The sequence below is a fragment of the Bombyx mandarina genome, chromosome 22, assembly GCF_030267445.1.
Source record: "Bombyx mandarina strain Sakado chromosome 22, ASM3026744v2".
Lineage (NCBI taxonomy): Eukaryota > Metazoa > Arthropoda > Insecta > Lepidoptera > Bombycidae > Bombyx > Bombyx mandarina.
In genome coordinates, this window is record NC_143228.1 from 11807018 (window position 1) to 11821271 (window position 14254).

At 35.4% G+C, this 14254-nt stretch overlaps 1 protein-coding gene across 2 annotated transcripts in view; it reads right to left on the minus strand.

Moving 5' to 3' along the window:
• heph (polypyrimidine tract-binding protein 1 heph) overlaps window positions 1–14254 on the minus strand; it is a 522083-nt gene that overhangs the window by 278882 nt on the left and 228947 nt on the right. The window contains exon 2 of one of the 2 annotated variants that reach the window (XM_089736954.1): window positions 7298–7447. The exons of the other annotated variant lie outside the window; for it this stretch is intronic. Coding sequence (XP_089593080.1) covers window positions 7298–7306 — 9 coding nt within the window. The 5' untranslated portion in view covers window positions 7307–7447. The remainder of the gene's footprint in view (window positions 1–7297; window positions 7448–14254) is intronic. 2 annotated transcript variants of the gene reach the window in all.

Genomic DNA, 14254 nt, shown 5'->3' on the forward strand with positions numbered 1-14254 from the left:
CAAGAAGCGAGTTACGCTCCGGCGCATAAGGCCAGTTCCTCGGCGGGCTCATACATCACTTAGTCGCCCGAATTGGCTCTAGCGCGCATGCGCCAAAAGTAATTTTCCAACTTCAACGAAACTACGTTATGCCCCTGGGATTTTAGATATTTTGGACACGGCTTTTGAGACGTTTGGGCGGGATCAAAAATATTCACGAGTATATTAGAAAGTGAGATAGTGTAGGGCCGAAGTATTGTGTTATTTCTAACGAATTTCTCTATATTACTACGCTTTTATTGGCTTCAGACGTATGTATGTAACGGAATCTTTGTACATGATTTTGACCCCCTTCAAAACGTGGGATCAACTCGAAATTTGGCATATTTATTAAGAAGAAGAATGAGAATTCAAAATAAAAAAAATATATGACAAAATTGAAACTCAACTAAAAAAAAAAAAAAAAAATTGTTTAAAAAAACTTAAAAAATACGCTTTTATAGAAAACGTTACTAAAAAATAGAAAATCAATTTTAATAAATTTCAATTAAAAATAGTGTAAGAAAAAATGATTTTATTGTAAAAAAGCGTGGGTGCTTTTCAGGATATTGTCAAAATAACCCTTCTACTCAAATCTGTTCATAAAATATTTATAACTACTGATAACATGCACCCCATGCTTTTTTTTACAATAAAATCATTTTTTCTTACACTATTTTTATTTCAAATTTATTAAAATTTATTTTCTATTTTTTAGTTGGATTTTCTATAAAAGCTTATTTTTTTTAGTTATTTTTTTTTTTTTCATTTTATCTCGTTTATTAACAAAAAGTCAAATCAAAATAATTTAACATAACTCAACCCACACAGTAGAACAGATCTTCCAACGCGCTTGAAGGAGGCACAGTCCCCAAGATACTGGCTACGTTGCCTCGTTGGACAGCCAGACTCACTCTCTGTGCAAAGTACCAGCCAGCCTTAGCATCATGTGTAACCTCCTTCAAGCGTTTGGAGATTTCTGTTAAAAATTTCTTTGCTTCAGGGCCCCAAGGGCCCATCGTCTCAACCGCGAAAGGCAAAAAAGAATAAGACAAAAAAGAATAAGAATTTTAGTTTTTTAAAACTATTATTTATTATTAAATGTAGTCGAAAAAGCTTTTACTACATGCGCCGTCGTCAAAGCCTAAAAATATCGATGTTATTTCGTGTATCTATTTTTGGACATGTTTTACATAATTAAATACATCTCTATGTTACGTAAAAAGTTTAATAAATATTTCTTCCTATAAATGTACACACAATCACACTGTATATAACCTTTTTAACAACATACATTTTTTTAAATATGAACCCAGATGACCGAGCGGGAACTGCTGATTAAATTACGGTCCTTTTGATCACCGGTCGACCGACATGCGTACTCGTGATGGGATTGAAAAAATAAAAATATCAAAATTAAAAAGTCAACTGAATTTTGCTTGTTTTCATTAGAGCCGCGGCGAGGCGACGTCAATCCACACAGCCAATTACAACTCCGTATTTATCTATGAAATTATTTAAAATCTACGAATACGACGAGAGCTTAAAACACCAATTATAAGTGAATGAAACATTTTCAAACATCAATAGACGAGCAAAGTTAAATAGAAATTTGCTGTCTTTCAATTAGGTCAAAGCGAAATAACTTTGACTAATAAGGTAGCGCGATAGTGGCTTGACATTGACATTGACGTCCATGGGAGAAGGTAAACACTCACCAGCTAAACCTAGTGGTGAGTGGTCACCTTCTGAAGCCACCAATGGTCGTGTAAGTAATCACACAAGCTAATTATTTACCATGTCTCCTCATTTCCTTACACAATGTCGAAGATATGAAATAGAAAGTACAGAAATCACTGTGACCTGAGTAGTAGGTAGTAGTTAAGCAACATTTTCCCAAGTTATCTCAAAATTATTACAAGTACAAAAAACGATCGCTTATCTATCTGTAAACGTGCCATGAATTTCAATAAATCGACGTGAAAGCATTGAAGTTTCTTCACAAATCGGCTTCGCAAATTGAGTCTCATGGGTCGATGGCATTTACCTATCGCACCCAACCGACTCGCTAACTAGTCGATGTCGTATAAAATATTGCTGATTCAAATAAAAAAACCGATTGCTATCTCACTTTGATGTTGTCAGAGGAAATGAGATCTGCTTCCGATCCGCGAGAAAAGGAAAAACCTTCCCGATTCGAAGTTCCGTAGACGCTAACCGGAACCCCTTTTAATATTGATTCAATATTTATCCGACCTCGGTGCAGCCGTTCAATGCATTACGGCTAAAATGATTGATCTTGTGATTTTATTATAGCTTTACCTGATTTGTAGCTTCATAGTTTTTAGAAAATTATACGGACGAGAACTCTTTTGAATTACTTTTACTGGTGCTAGGACCCTTTGTGAGTCCGCACGGGTAGGTATCACCACCCTTGCCTAAGCAGTAATGCGTTTCGGTTTGAAGGGTGGGGCAGCCGTTGTAACTATACTGAGACCTTCGAACTCATATCTCAAGGTGGGTGGCGGCATTTGCGTTGTAGTTGTCTATGGGCTCCAGTAACCACTTAACAACAGGTGGGCTGTGAGCTCGTCCACCAAGGTACGCAATAAAAAAAAATAAAAAAAAACCACCACTTTTTAACTTATTACTACTTATACTTCTTTTACTTCAAGAACGTGTGATAGTTTCTGTTGCTGCAATTAAAATGTAGTCAAACTTAATGTTAATGGGCCCTTTTTTATTGCTTTACAGATCACGGCTTATCTGTGGTCATCTGCGTATCGAATTAGAATTATTACGTTTTCGGATTATCCGATTTGTGTAAATTTTACTTTTTTTTTTGTTTAATATTTTCAGCTTCACTTGACGATTGATATAATGTTTGATCCTTCAATTGTAATACTTAAAGCGTACTTATATAAAGGCTGGTACAGAACCATACAGGCTGTGCCCGTGTTAGCTTTGCATTTCAAAAGTCTTCCCGCTAGCTAACGGGACGAATAGCACGTCATATCACCGGTAAGGGGTCGGTGTCGACTTTTGACCGTTTCGAGTGCCGATCTAATTTGTGGAATTGAGGAAGCATGTGAAATTTAATCGATTCAAATCATAGCAAAAACGAATTCAAATATTCGCGATTCTAAGATTTTGCACAAAACGTGTACTGCTACTAGGAAATTGGTGACGCTTGATTTTGATTACAGGGAGATTTATTCTACAAACTTTAATTGAAATCGGTCAGATCTTCTTTGATACTAACACATTTATTATGAAAAAGAGGATCGGAACTACCCCGATGCACTAGAATCATTCAAGTAAGAGACGGCGGTTTGCAAAAGTTTACATATACTATGAGGCAAATATGAAGGCACACAGCCACGTACTACTCATTTCTGCGAGGAGTGTAATAGCTATTAAGCAAATTGGGAATTCGACTACATGCCTATGGGCATTCAGTTATAATATCGGTTTACTTCGACGATCACTCTACATCCATCAAATTTTACTACAAAAAAAAACCAAATGGCCCAATAAACGTTCAATATTTATTTAAGTTTCCAAAAATCGTACTCACATTTTATATTATAATAATTATTATTTCGCACTTATCTTATTTTAAGGCGACACTTCGAATACTTTCCAGTTTTGTTATTCACTGTTTACTGAAAATATAATAAGTGCGTCAATATCAAATTGACACCGAAAATTTCTAAATAATAATTTTTGTCACTCAACCCAAAACAAGAATTTGACGTGTTATGCCAAAAATATACACATGCATACAAGTTATGAAACAGATACACAAGGCACCATCAAACTTCGAATTTCAAATATATTAAAGGTAGATTCTGATAGCGAATTTTGAACTTTATATAATATTATCTAAAGCTATTTAGAAAACTTCGCCCCAGAAGAAACGATTAAGGACTGAATAAAAGACAGCACGATGTGAAAACTCGAATCCCATTTACAAAACAAAACAAAAAAAACTCTACTTGAATTAGAAAATTGAATTCCGAATCAAGTTTCAATACTTTTAACTTATAAACTATACCGTAGCTGTATGACACTACGAGTATACCATCATGAAATTTAAACTTACAAAATGGAACATGCTGTCGAAATTGTTAATTAAAATAAACAAAAAACATAAACGACCGCACGCAGATCAAATGTATCTATTTCAATTCGGATGTCCAATGTTAATTCGCGGTCAGCGATGCTCATATTAATTATGTTTTATACATATATATGTAGAAGCTCATTACAAATGGAATTGGCCAGAGTGCGGTCGCTTCTGTGTCTTACTTTAATCCGCTGCGTTTGACAGGATTTATATTATGCGGTCAACGGATTATTTTGGTAGTATCCTGCTTGCATTAAGCTGGCGATTGACATGAGCGTACGGTTTCGTAATGTAACATTCGCAACGAGCGCAAGTCTTAGGAAATCTGCTAGAAATACGCTAAGAGATTTTACACGATCCTTGTGTTAACGCCATTTTACTTGAAAAACCAATCCGCCCTTCAAACAGAAATGCCTCATAGATTTGCAGCAGAAATAAAAGCGATGCTGAAGTCGTACCGTCAATGAAATTTGTATTATGGACAAACATACACACACACACACACACACTTCACACATACACACACACAGACACACACACACGCAAAAACACGCACACGCACACACACTTCACATACACACACATACACACACACACACACACACACACACACACACATTCCACAGTCCTAAGATAGAATTATCTCTCATGTAACGGGTGATTTAATCTCGCACGTAACAAATAACTTTTACGGCAAATCGAACCCGCACCCCGTTCTGCAGATGTTCACTAGCCATTCTAATGACCGCGCGGTGTTAGTCAGTCTGAAATTATACGTCCATTTGTCAGATCGCGACCAGTCTCTCATCCGTCCACGGTCTAATTCATATTATTAGTGCTGGCGTGTTGTCAGTTCCTACAAGTCGATACACAATGAAATCTGTCCTAAAGTATCATACTGGTTTGAAGGCAAAATGGCCGTTAATATTATGACAATTCATATTCTGAGTTTAAGATCTAAAGAGGACAGTTGCACTAATGCTATGTTATTCTATGTCTGTAACGATATCTCTAATGGCTCAGTACATTCATTATACACTACTGACACAAGTAAGTCGCCAGTCACACGTACATTGATTTTTAAAATTATTACCTTTATTTCGGGCTGTTTGGTTTTCTTAGATTTTAGCTTATATTTAGGTTTAATAAAACCTAAATATAAACGCAAACTTAATGCTTACAATAGTAAGCATTAAGCATCATTTGCGTTTCAATTGAAGAACTGTACGTTTATTCAGAATTCAATACAATTTATAGTATGTTGTTTTTTTTTTTGCTTAGGTACCTGGACGAGCTCACAGCCCACCTGGTGTTAAGTGGATAATGGGGCCCATAGACATCTACAACGTAAATGCGCCACCCACCTTGTGATATAAGTTCTAAGGTCTCAAGTGCAGTTACAACGGCTGCCCCACCCTTCAAACCGAAACGCATTACTGCTTCACGGCAGAGATAAGCAGGGCGGTGGTACCTACCCGCGCGGACTCATAAGAGGTCCTAGCACTAATAGGTACGTCAAAATTATTAAAGAGAAAAATATACTATACAAAGTATCAAAACAAATACGATGATTAACTGTGCGTTCTTATCTGAACATAATTATACATTTTTCATATGTGCTATGAGGTTATGCTGAATCTTTTCAATGCTACGAGCAGCCTCCGATTACCCCCGTTTTTCCGCCCCGTATCACTTCTCGCAAACGCTTTCTTTATCCAATTATCCGAAGATAAATCTCACCTGTGACTGCTGAGGAAATAACGAAAACCTTATGTTAGGGAAAAGTTATATTTCCACAAATCCTGGCTTTTTCTCTTCGTTTGACTTACTGAAACGGCGCGTCACGTTCGTAATGATATCTTTGCGTTTGTGATTTAATTTCTGTTTCGTTTTTCAATTTATTAAGAACAATGTTACTGGGTTTTATCTCGCATTTATATTGTGACAGGCTCTTCCGCGGTTACAGTAACTAGATATTTTCAAGGTTGATTTAAATTGTAATATATACAAAATAAAAGTGAGATTAAATTTACTGGTGGTATTTATTTACTGGTGGTAGGACCTCTTGTGAGTCCGCGCGGGTGGGTACCACCACCCTGTCTCTTTCTGCCGTGAAGCAGTAATGCGTTTCGGTTTGAAGGGTGGGGCAGCCGTTGTAACTTACTTGAGACCTTAGAACTTATATCTCAAGGTGGGTGGCGCATTTACGTTGTGGATGTCTATGGGCTCCAGTAACCACTTAACATTAGGTGGGCTGTGAGCTCGTCCACCCATCTAAGCAATAAAAAAAAAATTGAATATCGTGCTTACATACTAATGGCATGAGTTTTGAAATTGATGTTATTTGTACAATGGATAAATTCGAAACAAAACATAAAAACTTTAAAAATTAAACCAAAATTTAACATTAGTGATAGTTAAATTGAAACTGTAGCACATGTTACTAAAATATAAACAAAACTTACCTGTAACAAGAAAACATTTAAAAAAATGCACACAAGCACACACTCCGAATATTAAAAATTCAAACAAAAGTAGCATGAATGTTAAACATTGCTTAGAGTGTAAGACGTCACAAAATAAACTTCAGAACAGCCCTACTTTCATCTAAAATACTCTAATTAGTTAATTTTATTGGTTCATTCTAATGTGCAATCGTGACCAAGCTATCTCAAGAATTTAAGTTTGGTCCAAACAAGATTAAAAGCTTCAATTTAACATTGTCTTAATTCCACGAAGCCCTGAACGAGAGCGTAATTTTTTTGTATCTTAGCAGGTATATCTTTGCCGATGTCCACGGCCAACGCTTCTTGAGTAGGTGGGCAAATAGCTTATTTGCTTTAGTCAAGATTCAAAAAGTACATTTACATTTTAAGATGTTCATATTTCAATTCAGTATTTTAAGTTTGAATGTATTAAAATTAGATAAAAATTGAAATGAAAAGAACACGAACATATCTGCGAATATTGCACGTACGTAATTCAAAAGGTAAATCCGTAATGCGTTCCGAGTCGGGTGTTTGATTTATTTTGCGGTTTGTGAGTGATTTAGAAATGTATTTACAAAGTGAAGCCCAAAACAGACGAAAGGGTTAGCGTGGCGTAAATTGAGAGCGGTGAATAATTCATATACGTATATTTGTGAATTACCTTAACCATTTCACGTAATGCGTCCGGTCGCCAGTCGGAGACGTCGGGCCTCAACTAAGTTCAACTTTATTTAAATTTTACATACACTACTTGTTCTACTTAACGTTTTCTTTTACTGTCTTCAGTTGGAGTTCAGGATAATAGCGGGTCCTGAAAATCAATTCGTAGCGTTAGTAAGCGGCAACAAAAGAGCGAGTGTTGAAAAATGACTTCAATTTTATGTAGTCGTATACCTTCTTCAGCTTTTGCGAGTCTCAAACGTAATTTACTTCTACTAATTTACTACTAATTTACTAACTACTTTTGCGATTTTATCTCGCCTTTACTGTTTTCATTTTATTACAATTCTATAGTTTTCATCGTCACCTACAACTAAGATGTTATTCGTCGGCATTTAAACATTGTGAATATTGTGAAATATTCAAACCGTAAAGTAGTCTATACTAATATTGTAAAGGGGAAAGATTTGTTTGTTTGTTTGTATAGAATAGGCTCCGAAACTACTGAACCGATTTAAAAAATTATTTCACTGTTTGGAAGCTACACTATACCCGAGTGACATAGGCTACATTCTTTTTTAAAAAAATGAGGGATCCTTACTAAAACTCCAATAATGTAACCCAAGGTGTAAAAAAAATACCTAAAATATTCTGTGTATGGCGTGGGGGCGGGCAGCTAGTTTTAAATATAGGGATGAAACGACATACGAAAGAAGTTCTATACCCAACAAGAGCACGAGACATTAAATCGAAAGTGTTGTAGGTAGGCAATGCAGTGCGCTTCCGAACTGGATATTGGCATTCCCGTTTTTTTAAGCGAGTTTCGAGTTTGCTCGCCGGAATCAGTTTACGTCAACATTCTATCGAGTATTCCTTTCAAGAAGCTAAGCGACGGTGGCTGATAATTTGTGCTGTGTTAGGTAAACAAGATCGGCGTAATTTTTGATGTAATCGAAATGTCCACGCCGCGATCCGTTTAAATTTTGTTGATCTTTGTGACATTTTAAATGGAAAACATCTTATTTTCATTTCCGAGCTTTATAGTTACTTATTTATAAGCTTCAGCTATAGTTTGGAAACGAGTTTTCAATAAAAACAAATTAAAGCTTCGAAGGAGTCCCACGCTGTGTCTCACAATCAAACTATTATTGATTCAGTCATTATTTAATTTTTAATTGTTCAATATGCTTAGCGTTTTTTATTAAATGATAATAATCCTGTTTTTTTTGGTAAACTATTTATTAATTGATCATGACTTAGTTTATTTCGTTATTTACATTAATTGTATGTTTATATACTTTAGGCGAGAACGTTAATTCCTAAATTCTTTATTGCGTTCTGGTGCACCAAAATAAAGGCAATATTTACTGGTAGTTCGCACGGGTAGGTACTACCACCCTGCCTATTTTTACCGTGAAGCAGTAATGCGTTTCATTTTGAAGTGTGGCGCAGCCGTTGTACTGTAAAAATGATCGCTTTCAGGGATAAATTCGCCCATTGTACTTTAGTTTTAAGGTTATTTTTTCTCATTCACTTTCTCTGTACTTTTTATTTATTGCTGATTACCGGAGCCCATAAACAGATCCCAGTGCTTAAAGTACAGCACGTGAAGAGAATAGTGTTAAATTTGTATTAAAAACTAGCTGACCCAGCAGACTTCGTAGTGCCTCAATCGATAAATAAAAGACCTAAACTTTTGTATAAAATAAACATAAAACAAACAAAAGGAATCCGTCCGATGGGGTACAAATCAAAGGAAAAACAAAATTATTATTTTTATTTAGTTCCGTGAATTTTCATATTTATCTACCTTTTGAACCTTCTCTGGACTTCTACAAATAATTCAAGACCAATATTAGCCAAATCGGTTTAGCCGTTCTCGAGTTTTAACGAGACTAACGAACAGCAATTCATTTTTATATATATAGATAATAAAAACATTTATGATAATTTTTTATGATTTATATTCCTTCTAAAATAAAAGCACACATCCTTTGATATTCTATTTGAAACATATTTTCGTATGTCTGTATTTTTTTTCTGCTCTGCAAGCTTACAGATAAAACAAATAAAGCTTGCGCATCGAAACAGCGGGCACTGCGTTCGGTATTTGGCCAATATTCATGTTTTCTCATATATGCTGCGGACGTCTATTTTTTAAGCAGCACTACAATATTGAGAGTACATCGTTGTTACTTCATAATACTCGAGTTTATTGTTATCGAACGAACAAAACTTTTTGCATCATTGTTGCGATGCCTCTGATATTATAACGGTTTAAGGAAAACACTTATTATGAAAAAAACAATGATTATGGTATAGATGTTAGGTTAAGTTCTTTTTTATTGTTTTATAATGTTTTGGGTAGTAAAGTAATATTTCATACAGCCATTGCACACGTGATCGGGCTAATGAATAGATATTGGAAATAAATAAAGTTAACAATTAAATAAATTTGAAATAAAAATAGTGTAAGAAAATATGATTTTATTGTAAAAATAGTGGGGTGCTTTTTAGGATATTATCCAAAAAAATTAGGATATTTTCTTACACTATTTATAATTCAAATTTATTAATATTTATTTTCTATTTTTTAGTTGGATTTTCTATAAAAGCGTATTTTGTGAATTTTTTTTATGTTTCATTTTTTAGTTGAACTTCAATTATTTCAATTATTTTTTTTTCAGTTATTTTTAAATATTGTATTGTCATTGGTCCTTAATAAGTATACCAAATTTCGAGTTAATCCGGCGTTTTGAAGATTTCCTTACATAGGTAGATAAATACATAGATAGATACGACTCAAGCCAACACAAGCGTCCTAATTTATATGTGTGAGTGTGTGTGTGTGTGTGTGTGTGAGTGTGTGTGCGTGTGTGTGAGTGCGTGTGAGTGCGTGTGTGTGTGCTTGTGTGTGCGTGTGTGTGCGCGCGTGTGTGTGTGTGAGAGAGTGTGTGTGTGAGAGAGTGTGTGTGTGTGAGAGTGTGTGTGTGAGAGAGTGTGTGTGTGAGAGTGTGTGTGTGTGTGTACATATATGTACGACTGGCTAGGTGGTTTCGTGGGTTCGATTCCAATAAAGGGCAATCGTTCGTGTGATGAACGAGTTTGTTTGCCTTTTGTGTGTTTATTGTTTTTATGTATGTGTATATTTAAACGTATATAAATATGTTTGTCGGTCTCTGGTAGCCATGACACAGGGAATCCTAAATTGGGGCCGAATGACCATGCGTAATTTGTTACCAATTATTATCATTATTACTTTGTATTCACTTTCAGATTTTAAAGTTCATACTTGAATATTTTTAGTGGACCAACTCACGGCCTATCTTGTGTGACATGGATATCGGAGCCCATAGACATCAACAAGGTAAATGCCCCCACCCAACGGCTACCCCACCCTTTAAGCTAAAACGCATTACTGGTTTACGGCAGAAATAGGCGGGGTTGCGCAACATGCCCATGTGGGCTGACAACAAGCCTTACTACCAGTCAGAAATATTTATGTTTATCAATGTGCATTTTTAGTCTTTTTTTTAATTAGGCCTGAATTTGATTGAGTCTAACTTGTATCCCCTAATATTAGCGATAAAAGACGGTGACCATTCACCATCCAAAAGATCGTGGGCCTTGCTGCCTTCGAAGACAATTTTTCACTCTTTTTTTATTTAGTTATTGCTTAGATGGGTGGACGAGCTCACGGCCCAGGGCCCACCTGATGTTAAGTAATTACTGGAGCCCATAGACATCTACAACGTAAATGCCGCCACCCACCTTGATATATGACTTCTAAGGTCTCAGTATAGTTACAACGGCTACCCCACCCTTCAAACCGAAACGCATTACTGCTTCACGGCAGAAATAGAAAGGGTGGTGGTACCTACCCGTGCGGACTCACAAGAGGTCCTACCACCAGTAAGTCTTCTTCAATTCAAAAATTCTTCAAAAACATAGAAAAATAAAATAAAAACTTTAATTTAGTTACAAAATAATAATCATTTATTACAGATTTGCAAACAATTCGAGCAGACGATAAATATGGATCTCGTGAATAAATTTCAAGAGTACAAAAATCATTGTAATATGTACATTTTTGATTTTTCTATAGGCTTCATATTATTCTTTCAGGAGCGCTCGTCGTAAGTAGCCTTTTAAAAGTAAAAACCGACAAAAGAATATCAACAGGCTTGTCTTTTTCAATATTTTTTCTAAGATAAAAAGTTACGTTGCCCTTATTCACAAGTTAAGAGAAGATTTCCATCTAAAGTCTTGGAAACAATAAAGCTAGAATACAAAGAGAATATAACATGTGAATAGTGATGTGTTATGTTTGCAACTGTGTTGCGATACTTTAAAAATAGTAACGCGAAATACATTTGAAGTAAATCGCGGACAGGGACGTCATTCGGTTTTAAATATTGATAGGTTGAAATGACAATAATATATTACAAACATTTATTAGACTAAGTCTTAATTATATAGTATAACAGCTGCCTCACTCTTCATCCTGGAACGCATTACTGTGTCGTGGCAGAAATAAACCGGGTGGTGGATATCCATGTAGGCTCGTAAGACCCTTTACCGCCAGTAATTACGCAAATCGTATTATATATTTTTTTCGAGTTTGATTTCTCGATATTACCCCTTTATTGTGAAAATTATTCGTGAACATGTTTCTAGTTCGCATTTTAAAATAAAATGCGGAATTTCAACATTGGCATAGTCACATCGCTCATATATAAATACGCTGGGTGGCTTAGGTTTTTGGCCGGAATGACTTCAAAATTCATGACTGGTTGCTAGGTTTAGCTTAATGAAAAAATAGTTACATTATTTTACTTTGGCTCAATAACATTTAGGTAGATAATACAGCGTAAAAGCTCGAGAAAACCACCAAAGAATATTCTTATTTAATAATTTACGAAATATCAAGTTGCTTCGCCTTTATGAGAATATTAAATACTTTAGCAGCGAAACGAGTAATTTTATTAATTAAAGTTTTAATTTTCTTGCTTGCGATTTTTCATTATATAGTTGGGTAATAAGTAATGAAGGGTTGAAAGGGTTATGTTTTATAACGACATTTTCATTTATTCAGCTCTGAAAAATTCCCCTTTGTAGCTTATTGAATACTTTTGTTTAAAACATTTTCTGAAGTAATTAGCTAACATGTTTTATTAAATTATTGAAACGAGATGAATTGGTTTGCAAATATTTTTTTTACCAACAAGCACGTATCGCTTTGGATGTAGAGAAATGTGACGGCTATGAAGAAGCATAATCAGATAAGACGGCGTTTCCTACGGCCTCACGGTATGCAACACGAGTAAATGTTTGGCTGTATGGACTTTTAGAATAGCACCACCCTATCTCTTCCTACCAGTCTCGTAAAAGGCGACAAAAGAGATTCATTGGGGTATGTCCAGCAGGGTTTTTTGCGTATTAAACCAGGCTACTGCGAACGTCTACTGGCATTTACACCAAACGACCTCATATCTCAAGATGGCTAACGGTATACACAATATAATGTCTATGGTTCGACAGCCATTTAACATCACCGTAAGTTTGTCACGTTGTGACGTCGCCACAATACTCACATTATGTTAGTCTCCGACAATTGCTCACACCTAGCACCTACCAAAAAACAATTTCCCACGGAAATGTTAAATGAAAATAAATCTACACCACGCTTCCACTAATAAACAAGTTAACAATTTTATCGTTTCCATCTAGTTGGCAGTGTACTTAATCACCGGGGAATTAAGTCTTCGTGTCCGGAAACGGGCCGTCCGCGTCGCTTACGTTCCGGATTGCCGGAAGTTTTGCTTGTATTCTAACACCAACTGTGGCTTCTTGGTCGATGACTTGATTAGGTTCATTTGAATGTTCATTTTACATGGATGATTATTTGAAATAGCAGCTAGGGTCGATCAAGCTCCAAGACTTTTGAATTTAGCTGTGATAAGTATCATTCTTTAAGTATGTTTTTTACTTGTTTGAGTTCACGATCCGCCTTATGTTATCGAAGTTTTTAGACCATTTTTTTTATTTGGTCAACGTGCTAAACCTCATATGAGTTAATTCGTGAAATCATAGTATCAAGTCATGCATGCTCAACTCGCCCTGCCTTCAGTTTAGAAGATAAGAATAATGAATAAAGTTAGACCGAAAATATATTGGTCATAGCTGTATTTTGATTAAATCTGAACGCTGAAGCCTCACCTAAAGAATATAAATAGATTTTCGATCACTGAGAAGCATTTTCGAGAGTGAACCTAATTACCAAAGGATTGGACATTCGACTCCAGGTCAGTCTCCTATCCAGGTACATCCCTAAGTACTTTACATTTTCAGATTGCGGGATCTCTATATTATTCAAGGTGACTGCAGGACAAGTTTGTCTTCGAGTGGTGAAAGTAACTTGTACAGACTTAGATTCATTCGCTGTTATGTTCTGATAGCTAAGGTTCGGATTCCCGCTGTAATTTTGCTAGTGCTGTATTAAGAACTAAAATTCTGTTAATAATTTTACTATAATTTCAAAACTAAAATCAGATAGATTCACTTTTCTGACACACGTCACTTTTATTTTTTGAAGGAAATATAATAATGTACATATATGTACCCTTTTTCTGTGAATGAAGCTATCATAAGCTTAGTATCAATCTTCTCAAACCTAAGGGAATGAGCACGATGGCGTTAGATTGTACGATGTGGTTTAAAAATAATAACTGTGTGATTCTAATTTCTAATTATCCAATCCCAAGAATAAGTATTATTCAAAATTAAATCCTCGTTGGCGTAATGAAATTTTAATTTTGGCAATGTTACTCGATAAAAATTCAAAGTGACATTAAAAGTATATGAAAAAAAAAAACAAATATAAAAATTACAAAGGTACGTCATAAATTGCTACTGGTGGTAGGACAGCTTGTGAGTCCACACGGGTAGGTACCACGAC